General features: G+C 33.1%; 1 protein-coding gene, 1 long non-coding RNA gene and 1 other non-coding gene across 3 annotated transcripts; 2 read left to right on the forward strand and 1 right to left on the reverse strand.

Annotated features, from left to right (window-relative positions):
• The first annotated feature begins 6366 nt into the window (after positions 1 to 6366).
• Positions 6367 to 8237, forward strand: LOC150034812 (uncharacterized). The gene is made up of 5 exons (XR_016531449.1): positions 6367 to 6826; positions 6917 to 6982; positions 7065 to 7141; positions 7228 to 7292; positions 8004 to 8237. It is a non-coding gene; the product is annotated as an uncharacterized LOC150034812 (long non-coding RNA).
• A 3541-nt stretch (positions 8238 to 11778) lies between these two features.
• Positions 11779 to 13322, forward strand: LOC120082545 (uncharacterized). Its single transcript, XM_039037757.2, has 3 exons — positions 11779 to 12264; positions 12351 to 12509; positions 13114 to 13322. The coding sequence occupies exons 1-2, from the start codon at positions 11887 to 11889 to the stop codon at positions 12477 to 12479; spliced, it is 507 nt and encodes a 168-aa protein (XP_038893685.1). The 5' UTR covers positions 11779 to 11886; the 3' UTR covers positions 12480 to 12509; positions 13114 to 13322.
• A 4217-nt stretch (positions 13323 to 17539) lies between these two features.
• On the reverse strand, positions 17540 to 17613 carry TRNAI-UAU (transfer RNA isoleucine (anticodon UAU)). The gene has a single exon. It is a non-coding gene; the product is annotated as a tRNA-Ile (tRNA).
• Between the last annotated feature and the right edge of the window lie 2403 nt (positions 17614 to 20016).

Raw genomic sequence — 20016 nt, forward strand, 5'->3', positions numbered from 1 at the left:
AGCCAAGCGAAAATTGTGTGATTTAGGCCTAGGTTATGAGTCTATTCAAGCATGCAAATATGATTGTGTATTGTATTGGAAAGAGTTTACAGATTTACAACAATTCCCAGTTTGTGGTGAGTCTCAGTACAAAGTTAATGATGGCAAGGGTAAAAAAAATAACACATAAGGTATTGCATCATTTTCCATTGATACCGAGATTAAAACGATTGTTTGCATCAAAAGAAGGCATTTCTGACATGAGATGGCATAAAGATAAACGAGTTGAAATAGATGATGTATTGCGACATCCAGCTGATGCAGAGGGGTGGAAACATTTTGATCAGGAATTCCCTCATTTCACTTTAGATCCTCGAAATGTTCGTTTGGGATTAGCTTCAGATGGCTTCAATCAGTTTGGAAATATGAGCACTTCTTATAGTATGTGGCCTGTGGTGATAATTCCTTATAATTTTCCCCCTTGGAAATGCATGAAGGAAACAAACTTCTTCATGTCTTTGCTCATACCTGGTTCAAAATCTCCTGGAAAGGAAATTGATGTTTACTTGTAATCGTTGATTGAAGAGTTGAAAGAGTTGTGGACAATTGGTGTGCGAACTTATGATTCTGTTGTTGGTGAGTTTTTTCAACTATATCTACCTTATTATGGACGATTAATGACTTCCCTGTGTACGGTGACTTATCTGGGTGGAGTACAAAAGGTTATCAAGTATGTCCAATATGCAAAGAAGATAACTCGTCCTTCAGGATAAGAGGGAAAATACCATTTATGGGACATTGACGTTATCTTCCGGAGAATCATAGTTGGCGTCGAAGTAGACAACATGATGATAAAGTTGAACGTAGACTACACCAGTCGTAATGAATGGAGAAGAAATATTACAACAAATAAATACGCTAAACTTTTCTATGCTTAGCAAACATCCATCGAAGCAAGATAAAAAAAGAAAGTGAATTCTAAACTGGACTAAAAAAAGTATTTTTTTTTTTCCAACTTCCATATTGGTCCAAACTATTGTTACGACATAAATTGGATGTAATGCATATTGAAAAAAACATATGCGACAATTTGGTGGGCACATTATTAAATATTGAAGGAAAAACAAAGGATACAACGGCGCTCGATTAGACTTACAAGATTTGAAGATAAGAAAGGACCTACACTTGATACAGGTCGAGAACAAATTTGTAAAACCACACACAGCATACACATTAACAAATGGTGAACGGATTCGTTTTGTAAGTATTTGAAATCAGTGAAATTCCCTGATGGATACGTATCTAACATATCACGATGTGTCAATGATAGACATGGAAAAATATCGGGGCTGAAAACACACGACTGTCATGTGTTGCTTCACAGACTACTCCCTATTGGTATTCGAGTATACCTACCGAAGAACTTATCCACTGCTTTTTGCCTGTTTAGTTACACTATTAGGTGGATTCACAAATTCATAGACTTGGTTCATAGCATACAAACAACTCGGACAAAGATATTTAGGATTACTAGAAACTTTATAGTCACATCTATAAGAGCACATGTATAACTTCATTTGATCAGCTGAAGATTTAATATTAGGCAAAAGCAAGGTAGAGCCAGACAGTGAAACTTTAGGCTTCAAAAGGGTGTCTTTACTCTGATTTGGTTGTAAATATGTGTCATTTAAAGCTTCAACACTCTCATAAAAATTAGATAAGCATCCCACCATGCCTTGACTTTTCAAAAGCCAAATCACAGTCCATGAATCTCGCTCTCTCCATATATCTCGCTCTCTCCATGAATCTCGCTCTCTCCCTAAATCTCGCTTGCAAAGATGCCCTCAGCAGCTTCACACCCTGATTGACATCCAAAGTAATGACTTTCTCCACCAAAGCACCAACTTCTTTGATATTAAACTTGTTAAGGAGAGTAATACTACAAATAGTGGACATTGGTTTCACAGTAAAATCATCCATCACCATGTAAATAATCACATCCTTCACAAACCCTCCTCTCACATTTCTTTTTGCCTGTGTAGTTGCACTATTAGGTGGATTCACAATTCACAGACTTGGTTCATAACATACGAACAACTCGGACAAAGATATTTAGGATTACTAGAAACTTTATAGTCACATCTATAAGAGCACGTGTATAACTTCATTTGATCAGCTGAAGATTCAATATTAGGCAAAAGCAAGGTAGAGCCAGACAATGAAACTTTAGGCTTCAAAAGGGTGTCTTTGCTCTGAGTTGGTTGTAAATATGTGTCATTTAAAGCTTCAACACTCTCATAAAAATTAGATAAGCATCCCACCATGCCTTGATTTTTCAAAAGCCTAATCACAGTCCATGAATCTCGCTCTCTCCATATATCTCCCTCTTTCCATGAATCTCGCTCTCTCCCTGAATATCACTCTCTCCATGAATCTCGCTCTCTCCCTAAATCTCGCTTGCAAAGATTCCCTCAGCAGCTTCACACCCTGATTGACATCCAAAGTAATGACTTTCTCCACCAAAGCACCAACTTCTTTGATATTAAACTTGTTAAAGAGAATAATACTACAAATGGTGGACATTGGTTTCACAGTCAAATCATCCATCACCATGTAAATAATCAAATCCTTCACAAACCCTCCTCCCACATTTCTTTTTGCCTGTGTAGTTGCACTATTAGGTGGATTCACAAATTCACAGACTTGGTTCATAACATACGAACAACTCGGACAAAGATATTTAGGATTATTAGAAACTTTATAGTCACATCTATAAGAGCACGTGTATAACTTCATTTGATCAGCTGAAGATTCAATATTAGGCAAAAGCAAGGTAGAGCCATACAGTGAAACTTTAGGCTTCAAAAGGGTGTCTTTGCTCTGATTTGGTTGTAAATATGTGTCATTTAAAGCTTCAACACTCTCATACAAATTAGATAAGCATCCCACCATGCCTTGATTTTTCAAAAGCCTAATCACAGTCCATTAATCTCGCTCTCTCCATGTATCTCGCTCTTTCCATGAATCTCGCTCTCTCCCTGAATCTCGCTCTCTCCATGAATCTCACGCTCTCCCTGAATCTCGCTCTCTCCATGAATCTTGCTCTTTCCCTAAATCTCGCTCTCTCCCTGAATTTCGCTTGCAAAGATGCCCTTAGCAGCTTCACACCCTGATTGACATCCAAAGTAATGACTTTCTCCACCAAAGCATCAACTTCTTTGATATTAAACTTGTTAAGGAGAGTAATACTACAAATGGTAGACATTGGTTTCATAGTCAAATCATCCATCACCATGTAAGTAACCACATCCTTCACAAACCCCTCCTCCCACATTTCTTTTTGCCTGTGTAGTTGCACTATTAGGTGGATTCACAAATTCACAGACTTGGTTCATAACATACGAACAACTCGGACAAAGATATTTAGGATTACTAGAAACTTTATAGTCACATCTATAAGAGCACCTGTATAACTTCATTTGATCAGCTGAAGATTTAATATTAGGCAAAAGCAAGGTAGAGCCAGACAGTGAAACTTTAGGCTTCAAAAGGGTGTCTTTGCTCTGATTTGGTTGTAAATATGTGTCATTTAAAGCTTCAACACTCTTATACAAATTAGATAAGCATCCCACCATGCCTTGATTTTTCAAAAGCCTAATCACAGTCCATGAATCTTGCTCTCTCCATGTATTTCGCTCTCTCCATGAATCTCGCTCTCTCCCTGAATCTTGCTCTCTCCATGAATCTCGCTCTCTCCCTGAATCTCGCTTGCAAAGATGCCCTCAGTAGCTTCACACCCTGATTGACATCCAAAGTAATGACTTTTTCCACCAAAGCACCAACTTCTTTGATATTAAACTTGTTAAGGAGAGTAATACTACAAATGGTGGACATTGGTTCATAGTCAAATCATCCATCACCATGTAAGTAACCACATCCTTCATAAACCCTCCTCCCACATTTCTTTTTGCCTGTGTAGTTGCACTATTTTGTGGAAATATGTGAAACTTTAGGCTTCAAAAGGGTGTTTTTGCTCTGATTTGGTTGTAAATATGTGTCATTTAAAGCTTCAGCACTCTCATACAAATTAGATAAGCATCCCACCATGCCTTGATTTTTCAAAAGCCTAATCAAAGTCCATGAATCTCACTCTCCCCCTGAATCTCGCTCTCTCCCTACCTCTCGCTCTCTCCCTAAATCTCGCTCTCTCCCTGAATCTCGCTCTCTCCATGAATCTCACTCTCTCCCTACCTTTCGCTCTCTCCTTGCCTCTTTCTCTCTCCTATACTATTCTTTAAAGTTTAGACTTTCATCTGCCCCTTATTTCAGCCACATTCATTTTTTCTCTCTCTCTTGTCTCTTGCTCTCTCCTTGCCTCTTGCTCTGATTTGGTTCATAATGATGCCACATACAACTAAAATTAAAATTACATATTTTTTTATGAGATTTTTGTAAGGATGACCATGTTTTTCTTGCCAATGCAATTTAATTAGCTTTTTAAATTTTTCTTGGCGTCACATATTGTTTTAATTGTTTTTTTTTCTCACTTGCTTTTTCTCTTATTCTCTCCATTTGGTTTATTTGGTATCTAAAAAACTATGTTTGTTGTCAAAGAAAGAAGAAACAACTTTGTTATTTATTGTCTTCGTTGTTGTGATTAGAAGCAAAATATGGAGAAAGTAGTGTTGTTTTATTGGGATGATCCTCTCTATTTTCCTTTTAAATGTAAATTATTAATGTAAAGAACAATAGTTAGTTGCAGTCTAAGTTACACCCAGTTTCATATATTCATTCCTCAAACCATTTTGGGGACAAATTTGAGTTTTATGTGTGTTGGTCATCATTGTTTACTCGTTTGGATGTTTATTACCACTCGTATTGGAGTTTGAACGTGAATTTGAATTGTTTATCGATATAACATTTCAATATTTTTGTTTCATTGTAGAATGCTATTTGGAGAAGAGCTGGGACAATTGTTGAAGATGTTGTGTTGGAGAAGTGTTCTAGATGTTGTTTTCATTTTACTTCTTTTATGTATTTCTGATAAGAATGTTTACCGACTTCGTTTGGATATTGTAATTTCTAGTACCAACTTCGTTTGGATATTGTAATTTTTTACTTGTTATAAAATGGACTTCATTTTCATTTATGTGAATCTTTATTTGGTATAATATGTTTCATAGGATTTCAGATCAAATTTTAAAAAATTACAAATGATATATTAAATTTTAATACTCCCCATGCATATAGGATCCCCGACCCACTCTAAAACGGCGTCGGAAGTTATGGTAGAACTCCGGATGCCTATGTAGCGTCGGGAGTTAGGGGGAACTCCCGACGCTTACGAGATGTTGGGAGTTATGGGAGAACTCCCGACGCTTATGTGGCGTCGGGAGTTATGGGGGAATTCCCGATGCCGACGCGACGTCAACAGTTAGGGGGGAACTCCCGACGAATAGTAACTCGTCGGGAGTTCTTGGAACTGTCGACGCCGTATACTAGGCGTCAGGAGTTTCCCCTAACTCCCGACGCCGTTCAAAAGTTCGTTGGGAGATCCTCTCCCGACAGATTTCTCCCAACCAAACTCCCGACGACCGTTTATGTGTCGGAAGATCCTCTCTCGACGGATTTTCCACACTTTCCCGATGAAATATGACGTCGGGAGAAGTCAAAATTCTTGTAGTGTAAATCCCTCGATCTAACGCGTTCACGAGCGCGAACAAGTCTCGAAGTCCCTCGAACAAGTAGCAAACAGCAACTCGATCCTCGAACCAACCGGGACACTACCACTTGGTGACCTTGGTATTCTCAGTGTGAGAATCCAGGAGTGGTGGGCTTTGGCTAATTTTGGTTATAGGGGAAGTATAGAGTGGAAGATGAAGACGATCGAGAAGGGAATAACACTGTCGTGTAGATGAACGAGTCTATCGCATAGACTTTTTAGTCGATCGTTTAGTCTCTCAAGTGATCATATAGTAACTCAATTTCCAATCGTGTCTAGTATTCACTTGTCCTTTGGAATAATTAAAACAATTTCATTTATCTCACTTTTCTATAACATCCCGCACATTTTTTTTATAAAATAATGCAATTTTAGTAACGTTATCCTTGGTAATTCAATAATTGCTTGGTCGAAGGGCATTTTTGGAATTTTGGATCTCAAGTATAAATACGGGAATTTAAGTTTGGCGAAAAAATTAAAATTATTAAATTTTGAATTTCAATGTGAAGGCTATGGCAGGAATTAATTTTCCTTTCGAAACGGAAAGAAATTATTATAATTATACTTTCCTTTTTAATTATTATATTTTAAAACCCCCATCAATCCTACTTTTATTATTATCTTTTTCTTAAAAAAAAAAAAAAACCACCAACACTCTCCTTCTTCTTCCTCAAACGGCAACCCCCCCCCCCCCCCCGTTTCTGCTTCCAATGCCGCCTCACTGCCCTCCCTCTCAGCCGTCCAATCGCCGCCGTTCGTGGGTTCCGGTCGGCCAGATCCTGCCGATCAGACACACTGCCAGACACCCAGCTCTCCCGCCGCGCCTTCCTTGCCATCTGCACAGTCGACTGACCGCCGTGCCTCCCGCCGTCTGCACAGTCGTCCGACCACCGCTCCTCCCTCATTCCCTCCCTTTGCCGCACAAGCCACCAGATCTATGTGCCGCCTCTACTCCCACTTTGACCCGCCCACCATGCCGATTTGGCCCAGGTCTGAGCCCAGTCATCGGATCTGCGCGTCCGCCGCCCGCTGCTGCTCCAGTCTCCAGCTATAGCGCCTCCTAGCCCTCTGTTCACCGTTTGCCACTGCCGTCATCTTTGGGTTCGCTGGATCTGGCAGTTTTAGGTAAGCCTTTTGTGAAGTTTTGGGTGGAAGTTGGGCCCCCATTAAGTTTGGAATGAAGGTTAACTTATTCGAATTATTTTTTGGCCTTAGATTTGAATCGAGGAAACTGTTGGAGGGGTTGTCCAGCGGGTTCGAGATAGTTCGACAAGAGTTTTGGTAAGAGGTATAATCCTTATTGTTTGTTTGTGGGCACGCTTTGATCACTAAATTAAGTTTGACTTAACCCTTGTGTCTCTAGGGTTCCGAGTTGTCGTCCACTGGGAGTTAAAATCTGTTGGAAGGAGATTTGAAGTGGTTGTTAAGCGAGTTCCTTGGGTAAGCTTTTGGGTATTGTGGTTTTGACTCTGAGATGTCGCAATTATTTTTTGGACTGATACTTAATGGTTGTATTCGTATGTTAGGGTCGTTTCTTCAAACCGTAGTCATCGTTTGGTTGTCTGAGTTTATCTGTGGATTTTCGATTAAGGTAAGTAATCTTACCACTGGAACTGCGCACGGGCCAGGCTTTAGTTGTATGCTAGTGTGATGAGTGTATGTTATGGTAAATGTTAGCATGTTGATTGACAGTATGAACTGAATCAAAGTATGTTCTGGCACGAGTTCTGATTTGTTTACATACACACCTAAGTACTTAATCGTTAGTATGTGATAGTATGTGTTTTCATATGTCGATGTCTGATCTACTGGTGTTGAGGTATACTTGCATGTTGTGGAATTATGATGTAAGGTATACATGAATATTGTATAGTATGTTGTTGAGGATTATGTGTATGTGATGCAAGGATTTCATGTATGTTTTAGAATTGTACGGTGTTGATTCTTAGAACGTTGAGACTGTGTGAATATCCTCATTGATTAGTTAGATGCTCACCAGTTTTGTGTTTTCTTCGGGATTCACCAGTTTGTGTTTCCTTCGGGATTCACTAGTTTGTGTTCCTTCGGGATTCACCAGTTTTGTGTTTCCTCCGGGATTCACCAATTTTGTGTTTCCTTCGGGATTCACCAGTTTTGTGGGCATACTTAACTATAATAGGATAGAACTCAGTCCCTTGTCTGTTTCATGTGCTTATATACCATAGGTGGGAATCTAGAGGACATAAATGCCTAGCCTGACCCTAGTGGTGGGGATTACTTACTGAGTATTTCATACTCATTCTTTCTTATGTTGATGTTTTAGGAAAAGGTAAAGATGTACCGGCGATGGCGCAGTGGAATTCATGATCGTGTCACTGGGACTAGACCTCTTTGCTTCCGTATCTTGAAATCTGTTATTTGGTTTTACTGTTTAAAATTTATTACTAAGGATTATTTCTTTTATATGTCTTTGATTAGCCTTTAAGAATTTTGGGTACCCTATTAACTGTTTTAACAATTGCATTTAATCAATGCCTTATGAACTTCTCTTGTTTAATTAGCATTTATTTCAAATAACTAAGCGTCGTTTTAAACTCTGTGCATGCATTTATTTTAATAACGGTCTTACCTAAGTCCTAGGGGGTCGGGTCGTTACATTTTCCATAAAACCAAATAACTACCCACTAAGGGTGGTTATGGAGAAAAGGAAGTTAATTATCAAATAATTAATAAATATAAATAAATATGATAACTAACTTATCATATTATATTCATAACCTATAGTTTTAATATTGCATCATAACAATATATAAACCATAGTTCTTTTTCTTTATTTTATGGTATTTAATATAAATCATATTTATATTAAATTTAATAACTATGAATCTAATTCATAGAAAATATATTTGAATCATATCCAAAGATTAGTTCCTCTAATCAAACAATAATGTATCAAATACATTATATCAATAATATCATATATAATTTAATTAATTTAATTATATCATATATAATCAAATTCCCTCTTGTTAATTTGAACATTTCAATTAACTCAAAAACTAATTCCCAACTTAAATCCATTAAGCTACCAAGGAGACCTTATGGACCTGTAGTTTGAAGTTCCAATGATACGTGAATAACTAATTAAACTATTCAATCACATTATCCATCATCCGTTAACTGCGGGCACTCTACTAAAGACCAATAGTTGCACTCTAAGCACTACAGATATATCTCTGTGTCCATTAGATATAACCAATCAACAATACGATGACCCTTCACAAATCGTTCGTAAGTACAGCTAGCCCAAATTACCATTTTGCCCCTGTAGTTATATATAACTTTTTAAGTACCACTGATTCCTCTAATGAACAATAGATCATAGTCCCACTATGACTAAACCCTTCTCGGGCCAAGAGAGAGCGTGGCGTCACATTGTTTAAGACTCGAAATCAAACCTTAAAGAAGCAATGTATCTACTTACCCCTGCTTGAGGGAACGAGTGAATTCCATCTTATGTAGATGAGTTCCCAGCTCCCCAATCAAATGAATCCCCAAAATGGTAGGCTTGTTTAATCGACAATTTGGTCACTCTCACCCATGCAAATCAAAGGACCACCCTCACAGGCAGGAGTTCACAACTCACTCAGGATTAAGGTCGTGTTACCTATGGTCATCCTAGTGAAATGAAAGTCTCAATTATTAACTGTGTTATATAACGAGAATAAACATTTTGTGGTTCAGTCTTATAGAAACTCTTTTGTATAGAATATCCCTGCTTGCATGTCTAATACATGAATGATTAGGATCAGATCATTTGTAGCACTTTTCAACATTTGTAACACCTACAAAGCGGGTCATACGAGTAGTGTCACTAGGATAAGGTACCCAGCCTTATCCATATACTACAGACCATTTAAGTTATCACTTAAAACACGATCCACTTGTATGCCCCCACATATATGTTTAAGTTACAATGATAACCATGGATCTTAGTTTATTGGTTTGTGGTTAATGCAACTAAAATATCATATATTTCATAGACAATGTGAATAGAATATCTTATTTTATAAATCACAAAATGTTTGTTCATACAAGTGTTTACAAACTACAAGACCCTACGAGATTTAGGGCATCAATCCCAACACAACTTATTTATGGTCCGACCATTAAATAAAAATCCCTCTTAGACCAACGAGAGGGTATAGCCCTTTGTTCAAGTCCCAGATGCACCATTTAAGGGAACACTTATCTACTTACCCTAAAGTTGAGAAAAAGTGAATTTCATCTTGTAATATTATGTTCCCAGCTCCCCACTCAATCTTGTCCTCAAAATGATGAAGTTATTGAGTCAGCGAACTGATCATTCTCACCCATATAAATCAAAGGATAATCCCTCGTGAACAGGAGTTTATAATATACTCAGGATTAAGACTAAGTTGCCTAGGTTATCCTAGTGAAATAGAAACCTAACTAGTCAACGGTGTTACATCTAATAGTGACTATTTCACGGTTCAATATTATGCAAACTCGTTGCATAAGATACCCCCACTCATATGTCACCTACACGAACGAGTTGGATCTTGCATTTCTATCAAATACAAAGTGGGTCGTGTCCATAGTGTTACCAGGATAAGGTACCCAACCTTGTCCCTATACTATAGACCATTTAGGTTGTATCTTAAACGTTGATCCCTATATGTCTCCACATACTATTCAAGACTCATAAGACAACCTATGTTAGTTTATTGGATTTAGGGTTATTAAGACAAAATATAATACAACGCAATCAATAATTTTTATTCAAATAACATCAATAACTTTTTATTGATGACAGTCAATTAATTACATTTACTATCTACAAGTTTTAGGGCATAATACCCAACAATAATTTTCAAAATTCACCAAATTAGCTCCAAATCATCAAATATCATAATCAAAGCCCAATTAGACCTTCAAGAGCTACATTTTGTGACTTAAGCCAAAATTCAAGAGAAAACTCATGTGATAATTCATTTTTCCTAGTAAAAGGTGCATAAAAAACATGTAATGCATAGCATGAATCACTGTTATATCATCTTTGTTGGGGACGAGGTTAGGGACGGGGCGAGGATACCTTTTTATGTCCTCGGTTTGACCTCATCCCCAATCAAACCGGGGATTTGGGGCGGGTACCTGCGATGACTTGACCCCATGGAGATTTTTGCCAACCCTAATGTTGAGTTGATGGCTTCAATTAGCACTCCTATTGTGCTGTTTACTTTCCATGTTTATGGACCTTCGGGTTCACTTCTTATGTTCATGTTCGACATTCCATGGGATCGCCACTTATGCTTATGTTTGTGACCCTTCAGGATCACTACCTATGAAAGAAGGTCAACTACCCATAAATTAAAGTATTTTCGTCCTGTCTTTAATTAAAACCTTAATATTGAAAATATTCAAAACTTTAGATATTTATGAAAATAAATTTTGTAGAGGGTCTACAACTATAATTATCCCTTTTTAAATTGTGTTTGTTTTCTTTATAACTTCTTTACCATGACTATATCTTTCCTAGTTAAACATTTTTATTCTAGCTGAATCTAAAAACATTTTTAGTTTTCAAAATTAGGTATGATTTTTTAAGTAATAGATATTTTATTGATATATCCATTATATTGAAATTTTGATTGCTATATCAATATCAACACCAATATTTTAATCTTCAGTGGCAAAACATTGAATTACACGTTAATCCATTGGCCTTGAACTCCATATCTAAGAAGTTTCATGCTCCTTTGAAATCAACCAAATTAACATGGTTTGAATTAATTGATCAATTTTTCAATTGAAACATAATGCAACTAACCATATTAATATCGTCTAATTAAAACATTAGAAATTCAAATCTCCACAGCTACCCCAAATTATTTGGTCTGAAAAAAAAAATGAATGAATGAATTTCAAACTTTTCAAATGGGGGCGAAACCTATAAAGAAAAAAAATATTAAAAAAAAAAAAAAAACTCATCAAATAATCAATAATGACTCTGAAAAAAAAAACCATGAAAATAATTGAGGTCATTTGTTCTGTCCAGAGTTATTCAGGAGCTGCTGGGCACTAATTAAACTTGTACCATTTTCATTCAAAGAAAAGGAAAAATAAAAACTCGTTCATTAACATTGCCATTACTGGAACAATCCAGTGAGCCACAAAATTTCAGAATGGGTTCTCAAAGGCTTTCTCTTAATGATGAGGATGAGAAGACGGCGAAGCTCGGCCGGAGAGACCGTCGCCTCCGTTCGAGCGCCGGCGCCGTTCCCGGCAAGGTTTACACCTCGAGAGGCCTCCGAGCGAGGAGGTTTCGGCTGTCGGCTCCGACTGCTATTGAATTCTACGACGTTCAGGATCGCCTTGGATTGGACCGACCAACTGAAACCATGGATTGGCTTCTTGAGAATGCCAAATCCGCCATTGATGCCCTTTCTCGACCATTAGAAACAGTGGACAGAGAGCTTAGAAAACAGATTTTCATCTCCCCTGTTCCTTCGTCTTCTTCCTCCCAGTTCCAGTCTTACCCACTTGAAAACTTCTCCCAAAAAGTTTGGTTTTTCCTTTTTAATTTTGTTTTCATTAGTTATACTTTTATTACAGTTGCTGGAAATAAAATTGTGTGATTCCGTAACAGGGTAACCTCGCTGTTTTCAGTCCGATGATTTTGAATGCCACGCCGGAGGAATTTTCCGGCATCCAGCCACCGGTTCCAAGTCAGAGCAATGTCGAAACTGGTTTTCTTTCCTTTCCGATCTGGGAATAGCAGCCGCCAGCCGGCCGGTGATTTTTGAAGGTGAATTTGCCTACACTTCTAATTTATCATTTGTTTTGATCACTAGTTTTTTGAAAATATATTAATTTATACTCTGGGATTATATCAATCAAAACTAAATAATAATGATAAAAATTTAAACGATTATAAAATGTATCACTTTACATCCTTTTATTGCGTTAATTCCATAAAAACATCTTGAGATTTATAATATATTAATTAAATTCTAAACTTCCGAATCAATTTAAGACTCTTTTAAGAATGATTCATATTTTAATTCTGATAACATATTTTGTAAAATCTATATTTCAAAAAGTCTAAGTACATGTGAGAATGAGTACATGAATAAACACGATAACAAAGAGAGATGATAGAGAGTAAATAGTAAACACGATAGTTTATAAACAATGACAAATACCGCTAGTATATTTAGAATCAACATGGAATGGATTATAGTAGTTCATCCTACCGACTTCAAGTTGGACGTAGAAACAGATCTTGAAGAATCAAATTTAAAAGTTAATATTTTGAAAATAAAAAACAGTTTTTTGATTATCCATTGATTTAAAAATGGAACGGATTGTTTTTTCAACTTTTTAGTTGATGTTGAAACGTATGTTTTCAGATGGATTCTCGGAGTTTCACACGTCGCCGGATCATAATATGGTTTCCGACGGTGTTATTGCGTCAGAATTAGTGGCATCCATGACAAATCCTCTTGCTTTTTCCTTTTGTTTCTGGATTATGTCATGTCATCATTGGAACACTCAATTTCTAAACGTATTTTTTTCTACCATTTTCTTTTTTCAAGGGACTTTATATTTCACTTCATTAATTCAATATTTATTTCCAGATATTCACGGTCATTTATTCTTTCAGTTTCATTTCAAATTTACCACTAAATTGTTGCATTTTTTTAATTTGTTGTTTATTGTTTATTGTTTAGTTAATTTTCTCATATTTCAATAAGTTATAGGGTTGTTTTCAAATATAAAATGAACTAAAATATTTATTAATATAACAAAATGTCATTATCTATCATTTTGATAGATTACTATCATCTATTGGTATCTATCATTGATAGACTGTGATATTTTACTATATTTGAAAATATTTTCAACAGTTTTATCATTTAAAACAATTTTTCCAAATTATAACAGATAGATTTTTCTTTCATTAATATAAAAGTAGAGAGAAGATTTAAATTTACAACTATGCAAAAGTAAAGACTTAATATATGTTTAAATTAGTATACAAAAGAACTAGTACAATAAGTGTGGGGTAGGGTTTTCAAAAAAAAAGTATGGAGTAGGAGATTGAACTTTCGACTTCTAGAAAAAAAAAAGTATGAAGTAGGAGATTGAACTTTCAACTTCTAGAAAAAAAAAGTCATGTTAATTATCATTGAAATAAACTCACTCTAATATTAATTATCTACGAATCAATTTAGACTAACTTATACGTCTAAGTATGATTAGGGTTTTCTTTTCTAATTCTTTTTTCATAGGAAAGAAGGGGTAGAAAAAACATCCAAAGCTAGTTTTTATGAATAAAGAAAGCCAAATCAATAATAACTTCTAAAATATAAGTTTTACGCATAAAAATGTATCGATAAAAACCGTTTTCAAGTTTTTCCTAAACTAAACAATTTACAGCTTTAAAACAAATATCTACTCGTTTTATTTTTTCCTAAAATTGTTGGTTGGGGCGGGAAACTTGAACACATCACATAGGTGTTCGGTTCTCTTAGAATGAGATCAAACCCCAAAAATGGGTCGACGGAGGGTCCATGAAAGACCCACATTGACGCGTACGGGTTTCCTATGCCAACAATATTTTTTTAAATGGAAAGTAAAAATAAAAATTAATACTAAAGAGCTATCGTATAAAATCTCATTGTAGTAAATAAATGTATTAAACTGATTACATTTTATAACTTTACTCCCTTAGTATCTATTTAGTCTGTATTTTAAAAATTATTTGATAAATTTAATAACTTTTAATTTTGTGTTCAATAGGTCATACTTTAAAAACGGCTAATATATCTATATATTTTCAATTTTGTGTAGAACCTTCACCTATCCAAAATTTATAAAATCAATTAGTCTATTAGATTTTTTTAAAAAAATAAATAAATAAATAAACTATAATTTAAGTCTAATAAAATCCTAAGCTTTTGATCTTTTTATCTATTACATATAGAAAAAAAATAAATTAATGTTCAATAGGAAAAGGACGGCCAACTAGAAACAAAACAAAAATGGAAAAAAATACCTTTTTAGTCCATAAGTTTTGAGTTTGATTTCAGTTTAATCCCCAAATTTCATACGGTTACAATTTTATCTTTGATATTTAAGTTTTGATTCAATTTGGTACTTAAATTTAAAAAATCATGCTTTTAACCTCAATTTTTTTTTACTAAATACTCACTTATCTATAATATTATTATTCATTAATTAATTTAAAAAATCATAAGAATTATAATTATTTAAAGTTCATTGGTTTTAAATCGCTATTTAAATTAATTTCAAATTTTTACTTCATAATTATTTTAAATTAATGAATAAGCAATAACACTAAAGATCGAAGTGAATATTTGTTTTGAAGAAATGAACATTAAAAGAGTAAACTTTAAAACTGGAGACCAAATTGAAACAAAACTCAAATCTTAATAATAAAGTTATAATAGAAACTTAGGGATTAAATTAAAATCGAACTCAAAACTTAAAAAACTAAAAGTATAACATTTTGAAACTTAAGACCCAAACAGAAACTAAAACCAAAACTTAGAAACGAAAGAAAAATCTTTAATGGGTCGCTTATTTCGCGAGTATCCTAGCTTCTCATGAAATATCTAGATTACTGTGTTTGTTTTGGGTATTGTGAGCTTTACTCTTTTAGGCACATTTGATCTAGGCTTTGATCCCAAAGTCCATTTTGAATTGGAAACGTCCCATTGTGGATTTATAGACTGAACGTCGATAGATTCCACTGCGAAACCCTTGCTGCACAAGTCGCGTCACCGCATATGTTTAGCCGGGTCGCCAAAGCTACGGTGGCCCCAACATCTAAAGATTCCCGGGCATCCTAGGATGTCCGAACGAAGGGCATCTGGAGAGTTTTGGATGCCCTCCTGAAACACGGGTTTTCCATATTCTGAAGTCGAGGGCATCCTCATTTTACCTTTTTGTTTTTATTTTTTATTTTATTTTACATATATATATTAATCTTCATTTGCATTATATAATTAAAATAAATATTGTCAACCATGTATGTCATATAATTTTAGTTATATGATAATTGTTATAATTTTTTAGCAATATATTCGAATATAAATTTATATTTATTTTATAAAAAATCTCAAAATAATGATATATTATTTTATTAAGAAAATAATACAAAAATAATATAAATTGTATTAATTTTAAAAGAAATTCAAATTGATAAAAACAAATATGTCATATAAGTTCAAATTGTATCAAATTTTATAAAGTAATAAATAGTCGTAAGATATTTCCAGGTAGAAATCCTACTAAACATAGGTATCAAAATATTCCTACAAAACAAATATGATAATTTAAAGATGTCGGACATCTATAATTTCTAATATATATAATTCTTGGCATTTAAGATTTCGATTATTTATATTCTCAAAAAATAAATGGCCCTAAAAGAAATTTAGAGACTTAATAATAACATATGGAGAATTGAAAGTTGAAAAATATATTAGATAGTTTGTAAAATATATATATATGTATACCTGCAATTAACCTCTTAAATATATAGAAAAACAAAAAGGAAATTAATTAACAAAATTGAGATTATAATTAGTGGAGTTTAAGAAAAAGGGACAAAAAAAGAAAGAAAGAAATCACATGACCCAAACAGTTATTATAAGTGTAGATGATGATGATGGTAATTGTGGGGATTGTGCATATAAAGCAGCAGCTTTTTTGTTACAAAGCTGTCAGTTTCTTAATTGAGTCAGGTTATTGAACCATGTTTATTTACGTGTATACTCCGAAACTGCAAGTTTCAGTGAAAACACAAGGAAGGAGGTGTGGCCTCACTCATACTTCTACTTCATCTCTACTTCAATTCTGAAATTTTAGGTCAATTATTGATTTCATCAATCCACTCATTCTCCACTCCTCACTCCAAAAAATGATTATACGCATATGAATAAGGATAACTATCTACATTAGTATGAATCTTTTTGGATAGTTTCAAAAACAAAATCAAGAGAATTTATGTCTAAAATTAACAATATTATATTATTGTGAAGATAGTTACGTATATGATATTTGAATTTTGTTCAATTTAGTCTTAGGGTTTCAACTTTTACACTTTTAATCCCAATTTTTTTTTTTTTTAACTAAATGCCCACTTTTCATCTTTAGTGTAAATTTATTTTAGTTAATTTTTAAAAGTTAAAATTAATTAAATTTTACTATGTTTCATCACCATAAAGATTGAAAGTGAAAATTTAGTGAAAATTTGAGGTTAAAAATATAAATTTAGAAATTTAGAAACTATATTGAAATAAAACTCAAATTTAAGAGTAGTATTATAATGTTTTGAAATCTACGGACTAAATTGAAACTATATTGAAATAAAACTCAAATTTCAAGAGTAGTATTATAATGTTTTGAAATCTACGGACTAAATTAAAACTAAACTTACAACTAAAGGAGTCCTAAAAATATAATACTTGAAAAATAGGGACTAGATAAATATTACACCCAAAACCGATATTTTTCCATAAAAATTAACTAGACTAGGTATATATAGTTTTAAATAAGACATTACATGACTTTTTTTCAACATTGAATCCCCAAAAAATATAAATATACATGTTTTATTTACATTAAGATCATTACACTCTCATTATTAAATTAAAACTACTACTTTATCTCTCTGTTCAAAATATCCACCTTCCCAGCTCGAACTCAAAAAGGAAAGAAAAAAGAAAAAGCTGCAACTGTTTTCACTTCTTCTTCCGTACATCCGAATATTATTATTAAAAAAAAAACAAAACAAACCCTAATAATTGGTCCCGGCGAGGCTCGAACTCGCGACCTCCGGCTCATAAGACCAGCGCTCTAACCAACTGAGCTACGGGACCAGCCGATGTTACTTCCTATTGTTACAAGTATTTATTTATATTTTCAAATTGATATATTGCGTACGAGCCTTTTATTATATATTTAAGTTATACATATATATGAAAAGCTAAATTATACAAAAACGTCGTCACGTAATTTTCTCTCAATTTTTTAATGTGTCACATTTATATTTGAACGTTAAAATTTATTCTAAATAATACACTAAAACTTTAAAATTATTTTAGAAAAATATTTTATTTTTTTAATAAATGATAGAAATTAATATTTCTAAAAATTAGAAAGTGCATCTAATTATTATTTACAACTATATAGAAGATTAAATTCATTAGTACTGTTTGCTTCACCTAAAAAAACAATGTAAAAAATATTTATATAATTAACTTGTACATATTAGTTGTTACATTAATTTAGATGAATAATGTTGCATCAGTATGTATGCTTTCTAATTTTTATATAAGTTTCTCTATACTTTGAAGTTCGCTTAAATGTAGTCTTTATACTTAAATTAATTAATTTTAGTTTTTGTAATTTCAATAAATCTCAAATTCAATATCTAATGCTAGCTTATTCTTGATTTTTTTAAAAAAAATATATTTTGTAATTATCTTAGCATTTTTACTATAACTTTTTGAATATATATATTCACATATAGTATATTTTTACATGCAAATATTGTTATTATTTGACCAATTTGAGTAAAAATGAATTTTGAATGACTAAATTTGAGATTTATTGAAAATATAAATAGAGACGAAAATTGACAATTGAAAGTATACATCGACTAGAATTGAACAACTTTAAAAGTATATGGGTCTAAATGATATTTAAACTTTTTCGTATATGTTTGATTTTCATCTAGGTTTAACGGAAAAAAAAAACTCAACAAATTAGTTGAATGGTGAAAACGAAACACTTCAAAATACGGAGGCATAATTCATAAACCTACTCCTTTTTTTTTTATCTATATATATATTCTCTTTTGAGATGATTATTTGTATAAGTTTACCTATTTAAGAAAGTGTCAACTTTATACGTTATGAGACCAAGTGATGAAGTATATTTCCATTTTTAGCTAATATTATATTATATATATCAATTGCTCTGTACAGCAATAAGGGGGAAATGGGTATACAATAATAAGAAAAGATTATTCCAATAATTATGATTTCTATTACCTTTTTTTGGGAAAAAAAAGGTTATGATTTCTTTTATAAGCGCAAAGACTAATAATAATGAGTATAAAAATACATAAATTCTCCCCCGTCTTAGTTACTTTATTGAGACAAGTTTTCATTGAGTAAAACGAACGTCTATATTTATGAATTCTAAATATAAATACTAATTTTTCCTATTCGGAAAAAAAAGTTCTAGAAAATGAGAGAAAAATTCCATTTTTTAAAATTTTAAAAAAATACGATTTAAGTTATTAATAAATATATACTTTTCTTGCCTGCTTTCCCTCTATGTTTATGTTTAATGCCTCCACGATTTCCAGCTTAATTAAACATATAATTTCACACATTAAAAAAACAAGGAACTTAGAAGCAGAAACAGTTTCAGTTTTCTAATTAAACTTGTGATGAACCAGCTGTACTACAAGTTCTTAATATCTAAATATAATACAATCTTTTGATTTGCCAGTAAATTTAGAAAATCTGCTGGGCTATTTATAACTTATGTCACAAAATCATATAGAATTTGGATTCTCTATGATTCTCCAAAAGCAAAAACCATTAAAATACAACTTATATTTAGACTACATCCAGCTGTGATCTAATAAAATAAAATAATTTCATACATCCAAAGAACTTGAGGATTTGTTTAGGATACGACATTCATAACATGACGTTAATTTGTTCTTAATGCTTAAAGATTAAGATCCAACCATATAATTTAGTGAGGAATATCATATTTAAATGTTACTCCTTATATATATATGTATATATATAAACTTTTAAAAGGTAAATATTTAAATATATATCTTTATATTGAAACAATATATTGAAGAATAATATTTGCATACACAGTTTGACCGCATCTCCTTAAGTCGCCAATCACAAAAGAAAAATAATATTTAAATAAATATATATTCTTTAAAAGGAAAAATTGGATGCAACCTAAATGCACCAAGTATTTTTCTATCAAGAAATAGAATATCATTAAAAGAAAAAATTACAGTAGCGATAGTTGCCATTACACCCTCAAACTCTCAATAGTAAAAATTGAGACTTTAAACTTATGCAAGTGTTGAAATTTAACCTCAAACTTATGTAGTTTTAACAATTATAACAATTTTACAAGTATGAGGGGTCAACTTTTATTATTTAGGAGATGTTTGAGTCACCTCCACAACTTCAACGGTGTTCACTATTAAAATTGCATATCTATTAAGGAACTCCATC

The sequence above is a fragment of the Benincasa hispida genome, chromosome 8, assembly GCF_027475165.1.
Source record: "Benincasa hispida cultivar pf3 chromosome 8, pf3_genome.v1.1, whole genome shotgun sequence".
NCBI classification, from domain to species: Eukaryota; Viridiplantae; Streptophyta; class Magnoliopsida; order Cucurbitales; family Cucurbitaceae; genus Benincasa; species Benincasa hispida.

Excerpts from the sequence above, each read along its gene's own strand:
- LOC120082545 (XM_039037757.2), top strand. The coding sequence starts at position 11,887 with ATGGGTTCTCAAAGGCTTTCTCTTAATGATGAGGATGAGAAGACGGCG. Across the intron at positions 12,265-12,350 it reads TTGAAAACTTCTCCCAAAAA|GGTAACCTCGCTGTTTTCAG; the intron begins GTTTGGTTTTTC and ends ATTCCGTAACAG.